This window comes from Vicia villosa, unplaced genomic scaffold (genome assembly GCF_029867415.1).
Source record: "Vicia villosa cultivar HV-30 ecotype Madison, WI unplaced genomic scaffold, Vvil1.0 ctg.001462F_1_1, whole genome shotgun sequence".
Classification (NCBI taxonomy): Eukaryota; Viridiplantae; Streptophyta; class Magnoliopsida; order Fabales; family Fabaceae; genus Vicia; species Vicia villosa.
Window position 1 is genome coordinate 204,713 of NW_026705624.1, and position 12,699 is coordinate 217,411.

The window sequence follows — 12,699 nt, forward strand, 5'->3', positions numbered from 1 at the left end:
ATAACGATCCAATACATTTATTATCATAATGAGAACACATTTTCATCAATTGATCAAGCATGCAAAGCATCAAACTCAACCCAAAACTCAACATGCATACATTCCCAAACTACCTACCCAAGTTCTATCTAATGGAACTCACCTCATGCCATGGAGATTCTGGTTTGCATGGTAGAATAATGGAGATGATGATGATGCTGATTCTGAGTTTGGAAGGATGAAGAAGATGATTCTTCCACATGATCATGGTTCTTCCTCCTTAGTTGTTAAAGCTTCCCACACATGCAAGAGCTTGATGAAGATGATGAGCTTCTCTCCTCTTCTCCAAGTTTCTCGTTTCCTCTTCCTTTCTCTCTTCCAAATTCTGATTTTGCATCACATAAGAATGAGGTTTGTATCCAAACAAGTCCTTAAGTGGTTCATGCCATGATCAATGACCATATTGCCCCTCAACTATGTGAAAGTTACCGGTTTTCCATGTAGTTCCAATCTAACAATTTCCCTTTGATTCTAAAAATTTCTCTCAGTCCTTCATAGTGTATAAGTATACATTCTTAAACAATATGGGATATTACAATTTTGGAGAGAGTCAGATGCATGCTGACCAGTGCTGGATTAAAGAAGGTATTTTGGGCTGAGGCCGTTTCGTCAACAACATATCTAATAAGCAGATGTCCTTCGACAGCGTTAGATATGAAGACACTTGAAGAAGTTTGGTCAGGACATCCACCAGATATTTAAACCATGTGATTTGTCTTTCACCTCTGGGTTAGAAATTCTTATCCTTTTGCTGAACTTACATCCATATAATTCATCTTACTTCTAGTTAGGATAAAGTCATGTGTTTCTAAGGCTTTTCTCTAAGTCTTCAACCTCTCATTGAAATCCTCATTCAACTCTCCAAGTTGGGCCAGCTCTTGGATCTCTTCTATGAGTACATCCAAAATTAAAGTAAAACATATGAGCTTAGGGTTGAACCTTGGTGCAATCCTATTTTAATGGTAAAATCACATGTCTCTCCATCTTGTGTCCGCGCATTAGTCAATACCCCTTCATACACATCTTGGATAACTCAAATATATGCAACCCTAAGCCCTTTATTCTATAGGGTTTCCCACAAAATATATTTAGGAACTCTATCATACGCCTTTTCCAAGTCAGTGAAAATCAAGAGCAAGTATTGACGGATCATCCAATACTGCTCCATCACACGTCGTAGTAGATAGGTCGCTTTCGAAGTCCACCTCTCAGGCATAAAATCAAATTGATTTCTAGTAACGTAAGTCTCTTTTCTTAGTCTCCATTCAATCACTCTTTCCCATAACGTCATGGTGTGACTCATAATTTTAATCCCCCTATAATTTTCACAATTTTGTTAACCTCCTTGTTCTTATAGATTGAAACTAAAGTGATTCTTCTCCATTCATCTAACATTTTCTTTGACCTTGTAATTTTATTAAAGAGTTTGGTAAGTCACTCAATACCCCCATCTCCTAAAATTTTCAACACTTCAATGTACATGTTTTTCAAAGCTTCTTTTACTTTTTATATATGAATATATTTGGCCGTAGTAATTATAGTTTTGATCTTATTCTCTAATGTCGAGTGTGTTATAGTATGGTGAGATATAATATCCTTCATTAGATAAGTTGAAGAAGTATGTCTTCCATCTATCCTTTATATCAATTTTCTATACTAAGATTTTGACTTCTTCATCTTTAACGCATTTCAATTGATCTAAATTTCTTATCTTTATTTCACTTCCTTTAGCAACCAACCCTATATATAAAATTTGCTCCCTTGTTGGTTTATAAATATTGGTATAAATTTTTAAATACTTGAGTTCTAGCTTGGCTCACCACCGTTTTCGTCTATTTCGTATCTTTCTTATATTTTACCCAACTTTTGACATTTTTACTAAGCATGGCAACTTGATAAGACCCTTAGAGACCCGCTTGAACCCGCCCCGGGAAAATACGCTTTGACTGGATTTGAGTTTTCTCTGATTACAAAATATGGGAACAGGTCAAGTAATGGGGATACTAGTACCCGCTCTCGAATCCGCTCTATTTATCTTATGTGTACTTTATTATTTAGTTTGAATAATTTGGAATATTTAATATTTGGTCAATGCTTTGATATTTTGATTTGTATTTTATTATTTGAATATTTGAAACGTGTGTATATATATATATATATATATATATATATATATATATATATATGATATCTTTTGAGATTATTTTATTTTGTTATTTGTAATATAATTTGATGGTGGGAAAAATGAATATTTCTATTTGAAAAAATGGATTTCACTATATGGATGGTGGCGGGATGGGGATACCCCTAACCCAAATTTAACATGTTTGGGACGGGTTTCGTTTTTAATTCTTCATCCCTGTCAGGGATCATGGCGAGAAATAAAATTGTTCGGGGGATCATATTTGGATACAGGAAAGGTAAAATCCTCTCTCCCCGTCTCATTACCATGCCTAACTTTTATACTTCGACCATTCTTTAAAACATTCATTTTTACACTGAATTTACTCTAAACACTTTCATTCCACCACCATGATTCTTTATCTCTAGGTCCAAAATCTCTTGATTCGTCCCGTGCCTTTTTAGCTACTTTTCTAATCTCTTGGTTTGTCTTGTTCCACATATCATTTGCACTTTCTTGTGGTTGTTTGAACCGTCCCTCCAAGATCGTGTGTTGAAAACTCCCTTGTTTTTCACCCTTTAAATATCACCACTTGATCAGTGGAGCTCCCATTGATTTAGGTATAGAATTAGTTTCTAACCTTTAATTTACCCAACATCTAGGTATAAAATTAGTTTGTAACCTTTAATTTACTCAGCATCTAGATATGAGTTAAATTTCATGAGCTATCTCAAGGTCATGCAAAAATTTATTGAGACATCAATTTCTTTATTAGAATTATTGTGTAAGGATTTATCAAATTTTATTTATATTTAAAATCATAAAATTAATATCTATTAAGAATAAAATATGAATAATAAAAGCTAAACACAACTATTTTAGAACGTATAATTTGTTCCAATATCACTTTTCAACAAATTTTTAAAAACTAAATTTTGTGATGTTTCAAGGTATTTAAATTTTTTTTAAAGAATTAATAAAAATAAATAGAATTAAAAAAAAGAAAGTAAAACACTATGGCTCTGTTTGGTAAGACATATTTTTGAGCTTATAGCTTATGTCTTATGTCTTATAAGCTCATATGATAATTTAGACCCGTTTGGTAACGGTCTTTTTATCACGAGCTTATAGCTTATTTTACTAGCTTATAGCTTATTTTTCAGACGCTATTTCAAATAGCGTTTTAGCTTATGTTTTATAGCTTATTACTTTTTCTTCCTTTTTTAGCCTTATTATTTCAATTAAAATCCATTTTTAACCCTTATAATTTATTTTAATTTAAAATAAAATAATTATATATTAAATATTTTTTATGTCATTTTACATTTATAAGTTAATTGAACCGTTAATTTTACCAAACACTTCAATGAACTTATAAGCTATCAGTCTCAACCATCCGCTATAAGCTATAAGTCATCAATCATCAGCCATCAGTCATAAGCTATAAGCTATCAGCTAGCTTATCAGTCAACCGCTATTTTTACCAAAAAGACTCTATAACGTTAAATAATAAAAAAAATTAGGCTTAATTGCAATTTTGGTCCCTCTATTATCTAGTTTTTTGGATTTTGGTCCCCCTATTTTAAAATCCGAAATTTTAGTCCCTATATTTTAGTTTTTTTAGGATTTTGGTCCCCCTGCAAATTCGAAGGCAATTTAAAATAAAATGACGCTCACATTGATGATGTGTCAGTGTCAGTTCAGCATTGAAATGTTCAAGAAAATTAATTTTATTTAAGATTTATGTTGAACATGTCATCAATGTGAGTTTCATTTCATTAAAAATTGCCTTCGAATTTGTTAGGGGACCAAAATCCTCAAAAAACTAAAATAAAGGGACTAAATTTTCGGATTTTAAAATAGAGGGACCAAAATCCAAAAAAATGAATAATAGAGGGACCAAAATTGCAATTAAACCAAAAAATTAAGAATGATAAAAATTACAAAAAAATTATAAATCTTGTGCATACATTTTGTGATGCTTTCAAATTTGTACATGTAATTTTGCAATTTTTCAACAAACGTCAACAAAATTAAAAATAAAACGGTATAACATTAGCAATTAGAAGAAATTAAGAATAGTAAAATCAATAAATGAAAATTCTCTCCATGTATTGTGTAAACTTCCAAATGTTTCACCTATAACAAAAATCACAATTACTCAACATCAATAAAATTAGAAAAAACAAAAAAGATATAACATTGTATAATAAAGAAAAAGTAAATAATAAAAAATAACAGATAAAAAATGACCCATATAACATTGTATAATATAACATTGTATAATAAGGAGAAAGTAAATAATAAAAACGACAAAGAATAAAAAATATATTTAAAAAATATAAAAATTCATAAAGAAGAAGATGTAGAATTTAGATAAAATGCAAAAGAGAAACATACAAACAAAAGCTCTTATATACAAAAGAGAATAATAAAGAGAATATATATAGGGAATGAAAAGAGAAGCAAGTTAGAAAAATGAAGTTGCTATAAATATGGATGGAGGTTTTATGAGATAATGGCTTAGTGGGGTTATTAAAAAGAGTGAACTTGAATAGTTAATTGAATGAGTGGATTTCTAAAACATGGTATGATGGGGTTAGTTAGTTAACAAAAGAAGAATTATTTACTTTTTTCTATTTTATTTATTTATTATTTATTATAGAGTTTGGCGGGAAATTTTGGTGGGAAGAATTTCTAAGATTATAATTTAACTAGCCGTCTACCCGTGCGATGCACGGACATATATTATTGAATTATCATTATATATGTATTAAATTACTTCTTAATTATTATTAATAAATTGTCTAAAAACATGTCAATTGATTTATAGAGTTAGAGATGGTTGTTAGTAGAAAAAAGATGAATTAAATAATAACTTATTTTGCGCCACTTGATTCTACTATTTACATGTGAACTAAAAGAAAAAAATATATAACAATATAATTAATTAACAAAATAGAAAATTTAGAGACATAAAGAAAAATGTCTTAATTTAATGTGCAATTTTCCATCCATGATATGCTTATACACATAAAAAAAATTCATGGCATACACAAAAAATTTAAAGAAATTAAAAGTATGAAAAACGGAAACAAATAATATAAAATAATAATAATAATAATAATAATAATAATAATAATAATAATAATAATAATAATAATAATAATAATACATGCAAAAAATTCATGGCATGAGGCACTTTATTAATGAATTTCCCACATAATAAAGAAATGAACATATAAATACAAATATGCTTTTGAGTGATCCTAAGTAGGAGATGTCAATTTTAAATACAATATCTCTATTCAACTGTGGACCCCATTATAGCTTCTCGGACAAAAAGGCTCTCTGGCTGCATATAAAAAGCACCCTGCAACTACCATCACATACATCCCAACTTTCAATTGATGTCGAAAGAACTTGTCTGTGGGAGTTTGATGATGCCAGTTCCATTTTCAAAAAGAAAATGAGATGTTGTTTTAAAAATGTGTAAATAGTTGAGACATGAGAGAAAGGAAGTTAAAAGAATTACTAATATAATAGAAATAAATAGGAGAGAAGTTAAAGAGAAAAGTGGTAAGTGAATGAATGAGTTTTTTAATCTTATTATTATTTATTAAATATTAATTAGTGATATTTATTTTTTATTTACATTTTTAAATTAGTTATTGAATATTTTTAGTTAATTAAAACTTTAACCTTTTTAGAGAGGCAGAAAGAAAAATATTTTGCAATACAAATAGAGAGGGAGAAAAGTATCTAGAGAAAGAGATAACAAATGGAGGAGGTTGTTGTATGATTTTCATCAATAATAAATAAAATAAGAATTGTAGTTTTAATTTGTGTTAGTAATGACTAATGAAAAAAAAAAACCACAAATAAAAACGTTAATGCCAGATAGTTAAAATGTGATAACTTGTAATGTGATTGAGATAAACATAAAAAGAAAATTTTGATATCAAAAGCACCTAAATTACCACCAACAATTCATATTAACATGAATTTTAGCAACGGTTTCCCATTAAACATTCATATTTATATATTATTATAACAAAAATTGCATAATTAATAACAAATCTCTTATAGGTTAAGCACACGTAAATTACCACCAACAATTCATATTAACATGGATTTTAGCAATCAATGTTATTGACAAAAAAAATCAAAAACCATATCCAATCGAAATCATCTTAAAAAGAATATTGAAACAAATCTAAAATAAAAAAGTATAATAATTACTAAATATGTACCATACTTTTCAGCAATGTATCATACTTTTCAACGATATATTATCTGCACAAAATGAATAAAAAAAGTTAAACAAAATAAGTAAAAAACAAATAAATTCATAAAGATAAGGGTGAAGGAGAGCAAACTTCAAAAACACTACATGAAAGAGAAAATAAAAATTATATAATGAGTTATTGTTTCTTTAAATATGCTCGATAAGTTAAAAAATAAAAACTAACCACTACCTTACATGAGGTAGTGGGCTAGTGGCTAGAGGTTTTTTAAAAAATGAAAATGAGAAGTTATAAAAACAAAACCACTTATGTAGGCATGAATTAATTAAAACGTGGCTAATTTTTTATTTTTGTATTTTTTTTAGTTTTAGTTATTAATGAATAATTGTAAGAAAAACTATATATTGGAACAATTACAAAAATTAATTAGTCGTTAGTTAATTAAGAACGTGGTCAGGTTAGTTGTTTTACAATTTTTTATTTTTTAGTTATTAAGGAATTAATAAATAATTAGAAGAAAAGGTAATTAATTAATTAATTAATTGAAGAAGTGAATAGTTTATAGTAATTAATTAATTATTATTAATTTTTTATAAGTGGGTAGTTTATAGTAATTAGTTAATTATTATTAATTTTTTATTATATTATTTGATAAAAAAGATTTTGCGGGAAATTTTGATGGGAAGAAGTTATAGGATTATAATTTAGGTAGTGTTTGGCCCAACTTTTTATCTACTTTTCTTCTCCTTATAAGGAGATGGAGGGCCAAACACATTTTTTATAAAGCTCTTATGAAAAAAAGTAGCTTTTTTTTCAAGGCAAAAAATTAAATAAAAGGAGCTTGTAAAAAAGGCGTTGAAATCAACTTTTTCAGAGCTTAAAACATGTGGTCGCGGTTCGAATCTCAACGAAAGCATTTTTTTTAAAAAAAATTGCGCTAGTGCAGTAAACGACAATTTTTCAATTTTTTCTACGGTTCATAACATCTAGAGTTATGTTTTATTTTATTTTTTTCTTCTTCTGTTTACATCATCATTTTTGTAGATACTAGTTTTGTCCAACTTTTTATTCGTTTTGTATATTATATCTTATTTTACTATATAATGATTTTCAATAATAATATTATTAAACTATACACTATATTATAGATGTTAATACAACAATTAATCAATACGCATTATTTATATATATATATATATATATATATATATAATAATTAATACGCATTATATATATATATATATATATATATATATATATATATATATATATATATATATATATATATATATATATATATAACTTTAATGAAAAAAATAAAATTAAAAATAATTCTAAAGTTTAAAAAATAATCATAACCAAACAACTTTAACTTAATTTTAAAAGCTCTTATTTTTAACTTTAACTTTAAAGTAACTTTTAAGACTTAAAAAAGCCGGGCCAAACGAGCTCTTGTATGATGATTATAATTTAGTATGATGATGATTAAATAAAACAAATAATAAATATATTGGAACAATTACAAAAATTAATTAGTCGTTAGTTAATTAAGAACGTGGTCAGGTTAGTTGTTTTACAATTTTTTATTTTTTAGTTATTAAGGAATTAATAAATAATTAGAAGAAAAGGTAATTAGTTAATTAATTAATTGAAGAAGTGAAAAGTTTATAGTAATTAATTAATTATTATTAATTTTTTATAAGTGGGTAGTTTATAGTAATTAGTTAATTATTATTAATTTTTTATTCTATTATTTGATGAAAAAGATTTGGCGGAAAATTTTGATGGGAAGAAGTTATAGGATTATAATTTAGTATGATATGATATGTTTTTTTTATAAAAATTTAAAATATATTTTATAAATACTATAAATAGATTTGATTTATTTCCATATACAAAAGATTGACGGCATAAAAGATTGATGATTTTTTTTATTGAACAAATATGTAAAATTATTTTATAATGTTTTATAAATTTGTTTTAAAAAAGTATAGAAGAGGCCCAATAGATTTTTAGCAAAAGTCGCATGAAATCTTAAAATATATTATAAAAATTACAAACTTAAAATATGATATTAAAATATAATTTTTTTATAAAAACTTAAAATATATTTTATAAATGCTATAAATAGATTTGATTTATTTCCATATATAAACTAGAATGAAGTTATTGACTTTAATTTGACTTGTCAATTAATTAAAATATGTTTTTATATAAAAACTTAAAATATATTTTATAAATGCTATAAATAGATTTGATTCATTTCCATATATAAACTATAATGAAATTATTGACTTTAATTTGATTTGTCAATTAATTACTAAATAAATTCATGATCAAAGAAATTTCATCACATATATATATAAAAGAACCTAACTTGCAAAGGCTAACCCAACAACATCAATTGAAATTGTAAAGTTTGAAAAAGAAAATAGTTACTATTACTACACATCATCATCATCATCATCATCATGAAATTCCAATTGTTTTTTCTCCTCTTTATTGTTCTGATAGTCTCTGCAATTGCGTGCATAGAACGTAGTGATCAGAGTCCAATCAAAGACCCACAAATAATCGATATCGCCAATTTTGCTATTACAGAGTACAACAAGTTAACTGGGTTGAAGCTAAAACTCAAAAACGTGATCAAGAGCGAAGTTCAAATTATCTCAGGAAAGAACTACCGTCTCATCTTTTCCGCAGGTGACAGTTCTGGTGATAATGTTTATCAAGCTGTTGTGTATGAGTCATTGCAACATTCTAAAAAACTGGTTTCTTTTGTACCTGCTAATTGTTAGAAGTATTATTATTATTATGCTTTACTATTATATTCCAGTTTATACCAATAAAAACTTTTGATACTGATGGCGATTAACCATAGGTACATTATTATTGAATTTTAACGGTCCAGATTAATTACCGATTATCTATAGATAGCTTATTGAATTTTAATTCAAAAATTGATTTGATTGTTCTTCTTCATATTGTATTGTTTATTTTCCTCTTCGTCAATTTTTAACTTTTTTTTCTGTATTTTTCATGATTTTTACCCAACTTTTCTTTAAAAATATTCAGATCTAAACTAAACAAAATCAAATCCAAAAAAATACCGATGCTAATATTGAAACTCAATTCATATTAAAGTTGTTCATCACTGACGAGCCAAATGATTTGGGACTGCATGACATTGACTTAACATACGTTAACAAACTTTCATCTACGCATAAATCTTTTTTAAAAAAAAAAAGATCGGGACAACTACATTTCAAATCTGAAATCGATTATTGCATAACTCCTTCAAGTTCAACCAATTGTTTTGAACTCAAACATCAAGTCGTCGATTTTGACCAAACAAAAGAAATCGCAATATCAAAGGTTTTCATACAAAAAAAAGCATTTGCAAAGATAAGTTCTTCATATAAACTATTAGAGAATACAACAAGAGCAACAATCAAATCTTACCAAGTATAATGTTTTATTTAGGACATATAAAGTATCGGAGATTGTTATAACATATAAAGTATCAGAGATTGTTATAACAAAATAACAATCCAAATCAATTACAGTAGTCAAATCTTACTAAATGAGATCAACAACATTGATCAGTAGTCAAATCTTACTAAATGAGATCAACAACATTGATCAACTTATGCCATAATGTTCTATTCAGGACATATAAAGTATCGGAGATTGTTATAACAAAATAACAATCGAAAAAGGGTTTCGTACCCTTTGAATTATTTCATTTCATCTCAGTTCATATTGCTCCATCAATCCAAACACAGACTTCATTACTCAAACGACTTCATGGGGTCATTAGTATCCATATCAGATAAAAACGGGAGATCAACCGGCATAGTATCCGGAGTCAAGCCTTCATCTCTTAGCTTTCTGATTACTTCATCAAAAACAATTTGACTACCAGCTTCAGTGAGATGCAAACCATCACTGCATTTCAATTAACAAACCTTAGTATATTCATATCACACTCTTCTATTAAATGGTAAATTTTGTTTAGTGACAGATTTACGACACCGTCGAAATGCTGCAATCAAATATAAAAAAAAAGGTAAAAAATAATGATCCAAGAACCTTAAATAATCTTTTCTCCAGTTAGGGAACTGTTGAATTTTGGTCCAGAGATCAATGACGGGAACACGGCATTCATTGGCCACAGCAATGCATGCTCTAGCATATTTACCAGCAGCTTCATTTGTTCTTTCAGGAAGACCCTCTGGATTCTCCACGTACGGGTGTCTGAAATAGATTGTTACAAATTCTTCGAGTATGAACAAATAAAGGAAACCTTACAAAATCAATGACAGCATGAAGAACAAAAAGCCAATATAACAGTACCTAAGCCGTGCATCTTCGTCGATTGGAGGAGGGGTTATGAGGAGAACATGAGTTTTCGGCCATCGCTTCTAAAATTCAAAGGAAATTAAATTACTTGAATACATCAACTACAGTACTTAGGCAAAAAAAACATATTAAGCTTCTGTAGCAATCATTCTAAAGCCATGCAATTCGGTTGATTCGGATCGTTCATACAAGTGCTACTAATCACATTACAGCTCAACCCATTTACGATGCAGAATTAGTTTTTACTAGAATTGAAACTTCGCCATTTGTGAGAAGCTTCTCATTCATTGTATTTTCTGTTAACTGTTAGAGTGATTACATGAGGCTCTTTATATATATGAGCTTTTGAATAGGATACAGTTACAGCTAACTAACTGCATTTCTAACAGAATGCTAATAACAGATATCACTTACAGCATATGATGCATGGATTCTGACACGACACATACACTACGATACCGATAATGTCAAACATAGGACACCGACACCGACACCACTACATATAAGATAGTATTTGAACTCCATTTATTCCTCTATAATTAAAAGAGTTAAGAATATTCTAATAAAAAATTAATGTTTTTAATTCTTTATTAATAACATTGTTGTTTCAATACATTTTTAACTCTTATAAATGTGTCGGACACCGATTCAAAAAGTATTGAAGCAAAGAAAAAAAAAACATTTTTAAGGGATACTTGTTTGACTTTTTCGACACTATTTTATATTTTCCAACCGATGCGTGTTAGACACCGCTACATCCCAACTACCAGAGGTGTATGGCTTCATACCTTACAACTTATCAAACTAACTTGCAAAAACAAGGATAAAACAATATACTATACTGATGATAGTTTTGAAGTGTAAACTTATATTTCAAGATCTGTTAACAATAATTTCAGATTCCTTAATACTAAACAATGCACTTAAAAATCACTACTCCCTCCGTCTCATAATAAGTGTTTCATTTACACTTTTTTCATGTCTCAAAATAAATGTCTCTTTAGAAAACCAATGTAACAGATCTTGACTTTATCAATAAAACCAACACATTCAATCATTTTCTTTTCTTAAAAACCGTGCAAAACTCAAATGGGACACTTATTATGAGACGAAGTGAGTAATATTTATTTACCTTGAAGAAGGAGATAATGGAGCGAAGGTTACCCTTGTATTCAAGAAGAGGCACATGATGAAAAGCAGAACATCTATAAGGAAGACAAGAATCATTAGCCCCAAAGAGAACAGTCAAAGCAACGGGAGCAGTTTCCTGTGAGGGAGGAAAAACCCTTTCCAGCACCTTCAGTGCCCACCTTGTGTTGTATCCGGTATACCCTCTTACCACCACATCTGCCTGTTACACAAACCCATTATCAAAAAGCTTCAAACTTTACCTTAAAATCATCAAACCCATTACAAATGAAAAGACATGGAAACATGATTGGTTGGTTGGTGAAATGAAGAAAGAATGAAACTTACCGTTCGACAGAAATGGTTGGCTAGAGAAGCACCCCATCCACCAACAGCAAATGATTTCTCAGTGATTGAGTCACCGAAAAGATATATCTTTGACCTTGACATGTTACCTAGACACGACAAGACAGTAAGGATTTTATTAGGTTGTTTTTTTGTGTGAGGAGAAGTAGTTAAGAGAGAAAGAGAAGAAAATGAGAGGAGGAGATTGTCTCACTTGTAAAATGTGTGTCGTAAACCACTTTTCTTTTTCCACCCAAAATTTTCAACGTAGACAATGTAGAGTCTTACAACAAATAAATAGCAAAGCTTTGGGTAATATGCATAAGGATTTTACTTATGCACCATGCATAAGTCTACATAAGCCATTGAATTATATTTTTAATCCAGTATTGAGTATTGAGTGGTGAGTATTGAGTAATAACAATTGATGTCTAGAATTTAATCCAATAATCCAAG

At 28.5% G+C, this 12,699-nt stretch overlaps 1 protein-coding gene across 1 annotated transcript; it reads right to left on the reverse strand.

Moving 5' to 3' along the window:
* Positions 1 to 9,842: 9,842 nt before the first annotated feature.
* LOC131635268 (GDSL esterase/lipase At5g45920-like) lies at positions 9,843 to 12,476 on the reverse strand. Its single transcript, XM_058905881.1, has 6 exons — positions 12,458 to 12,476; positions 12,247 to 12,353; positions 11,903 to 12,121; positions 10,765 to 10,832; positions 10,501 to 10,665; positions 9,843 to 10,356 (listed from the first exon to the last, which is right to left on the reverse strand). Exons 2-6 carry the CDS (start codon positions 12,346 to 12,348, stop codon positions 10,200 to 10,202), a joined length of 711 nt encoding a protein of 236 aa, XP_058761864.1. The 5' UTR covers positions 12,349 to 12,353; positions 12,458 to 12,476; the 3' UTR covers positions 9,843 to 10,199.
* Positions 12,477 to 12,699: the final 223 nt, after the last annotated feature.